General features: G+C 38.1%; 1 protein-coding gene across 1 annotated transcript in view; it reads left to right on the top strand.

Moving 5' to 3' along the window:
• LOC106523596 (plastin-1) overlaps positions 1–2,166 on the top strand; it is a 27,742-nt gene that overhangs the window by 14,010 nt on the left and 11,566 nt on the right. Inside the window, exons 9-10 of the mRNA XM_014017082.1 lie at positions 1,549–1,691; positions 1,777–1,872. Of these exons, the coding sequence (XP_013872536.1) occupies positions 1,549–1,691; positions 1,777–1,872 (239 nt within the window). The remainder of the gene's footprint in view (positions 1–1,548; positions 1,692–1,776; positions 1,873–2,166) is intronic.

The following is a 2,166-nucleotide window of genomic DNA, read 5'->3' on the forward strand; positions in this document are numbered from 1 at the left end:
CTAACCTCACAGGTACCTTCCTGACCCTAAAACTAACCTAAACTCAATTCACATCTTCGTCCTAAACCTACCCACCCCCACCCAAAATCAGCTTCTGAAGTCATGGGGACCAGGCTTTGGTCCCCACAAGGAGCATCCAGTCCCCACGAGGCTGCATTTTCCTGAAAAATCGTCCCCACCAAGTAGCAAAAACAAGGCAACACATACACACACAAGTTTGTAATCCTATCCTTATTAGGACCGTATAGCTACTTCTGTTAATTTCTATGGCCTAACCCTAGCTCTCACCACCCCAAGTACATAACTAACCCTAACCTAACTTCCTTAGTCCTAAACCTAACCCTTAACCCCAAAATGACATTCCACCATATTAGGACCGGGCTTTGGTCCCCAAAAGGACTACTGGTCCGGACAAAGTAGGTGTTTATACCAGAAAAGGACCTAAAACGGTAACAAAACCCAGGTATGCACACACACAACTTTACAGTTAACCCACTGATTCAGGTAAAATGTAGTAACTCGTTAAATTAGAGGTGTTTTGAACTATGCTCATCATTACAACTTGTTCTGAAACTCCTCATGTACGGGGTGCACTGACGTAAATTGTTTTGTATTTTACTTTAAGGTTTACTATAGATAATATAATGGAAAAATATCCGCAATGAAAGTGACTGCCACGTTAAAAAAACATTTCCACTTCTTTTATATTAAAAATTAAAGACTTCAAGCATTTCTTATATTGCCAACCGCTGTTTGATGTCTGAATGTTGGACTGAAATTCTTGTACGATGAGACGGTTGTAGTTGTTTTAGTTAAATTTGGAAAATAACCTAATGTGCAATCTCATGCGATATGTGTTCGAGCTCAGTGTGTTGTGAATGACTCTCAGCTACTACCACGGCAAAACTTTAGAATAAGATAGTAATTGTGTAAAACTGATTGAGTTGTAGCTTATTGTGTTGGTCCAGGTGATTAACTGTGGTGGCCATCTTGAAATGAGTTGGCTCCAAAAGTTAATCAGTTGTAGATGTTTTCAAGCAAAGATGGATTTCTGGGAATTTCATTCAAATACATTTGTTGATTAATGAGAAATTTTGCTAATGCTAGTGACAAACAAGGTATACTAGCATGGTATTCTTTAAAAATATATATTTTTAAAATAGTAAAGCAAAACCCTACAAGATGTTCTGACATTATGATTAAATTAACTGCTGATTGAAATTGTTTACATATTTGTTTGATTACATGTTCTGCATTTTCTAACATGGCATTTCTCTCCAGGGATTAAACTCTGTAATGCAAAATCACCTTTTTAGTTGTCAAATACATTTTGTTGTGTACTTGGAGTCTCTAGGAGTGCAGAAAGAGGTGAAAGAGGGGCTTGTGGAGTTGTAATAAGGAGGAATTCAGACCAAAATAATGCAGTTCTACTTTATGTAGACCTCAATGGAATGATATATATGTGAAAAAGAAGGATTTAGAAGCATCAAATGTCTCCTTTAATCTGTGTTTCATGAAAACTTAACTCCACTTGTTTTTTGTATGAAGGTCTGATCTGCCTCCTGTTGGAAGGAGAGGAACTGGATCATCTCATGTCTCTCTCTCCTGAGGAGCTGCTGCTGCGCTGGGTCAACTATCACCTCAGGAATGCAGGGACAGAAACCATCAACAACTTCAGCGCTGATATAAGGGTAACACACAGAACCAGTACCACCCTCACACCAACACGCTCCCACTAAGACGTTAGCATCATCTTGTGCGTTTTTGCCTCTGAAGGACTCGCGGGCCTACTTCTACCTTTTGGAACAAATTGCTCCACAAGATGAAGATGAATTCCATTTGGGGGTCAGAATTGACAAGTCTGGCCTCAACGTGAGTTTGTTTGTTGTTGCTTGATAAAGCTGTTGCTTTTGTTTGTGTTTGCTTATCTGTCGGGTTTGCAAAAATATCTCATGAACCACTGGATAGATTTTGAAGGGATCCCCGATTAATTGTAACATTAGACTTTATTTGATAAACATTTATTTTAACTGTAAAATAAAGACTGTAAAAATACTGTAGGCTGTTTAGTTTTGTAAATTTTTAAAAATATATTTTAACATGGATGGAGCCATTTTATTTACACACAAAGCATTCTGGGTAAATGATGACGTGGATAGGTCCTCA

This window comes from Austrofundulus limnaeus, unplaced genomic scaffold (genome assembly GCF_001266775.1).
Source record: "Austrofundulus limnaeus strain Quisiro unplaced genomic scaffold, Austrofundulus_limnaeus-1.0 Scaffold160, whole genome shotgun sequence".
Classification (NCBI taxonomy): Eukaryota; Metazoa; Chordata; class Actinopteri; order Cyprinodontiformes; family Rivulidae; genus Austrofundulus; species Austrofundulus limnaeus.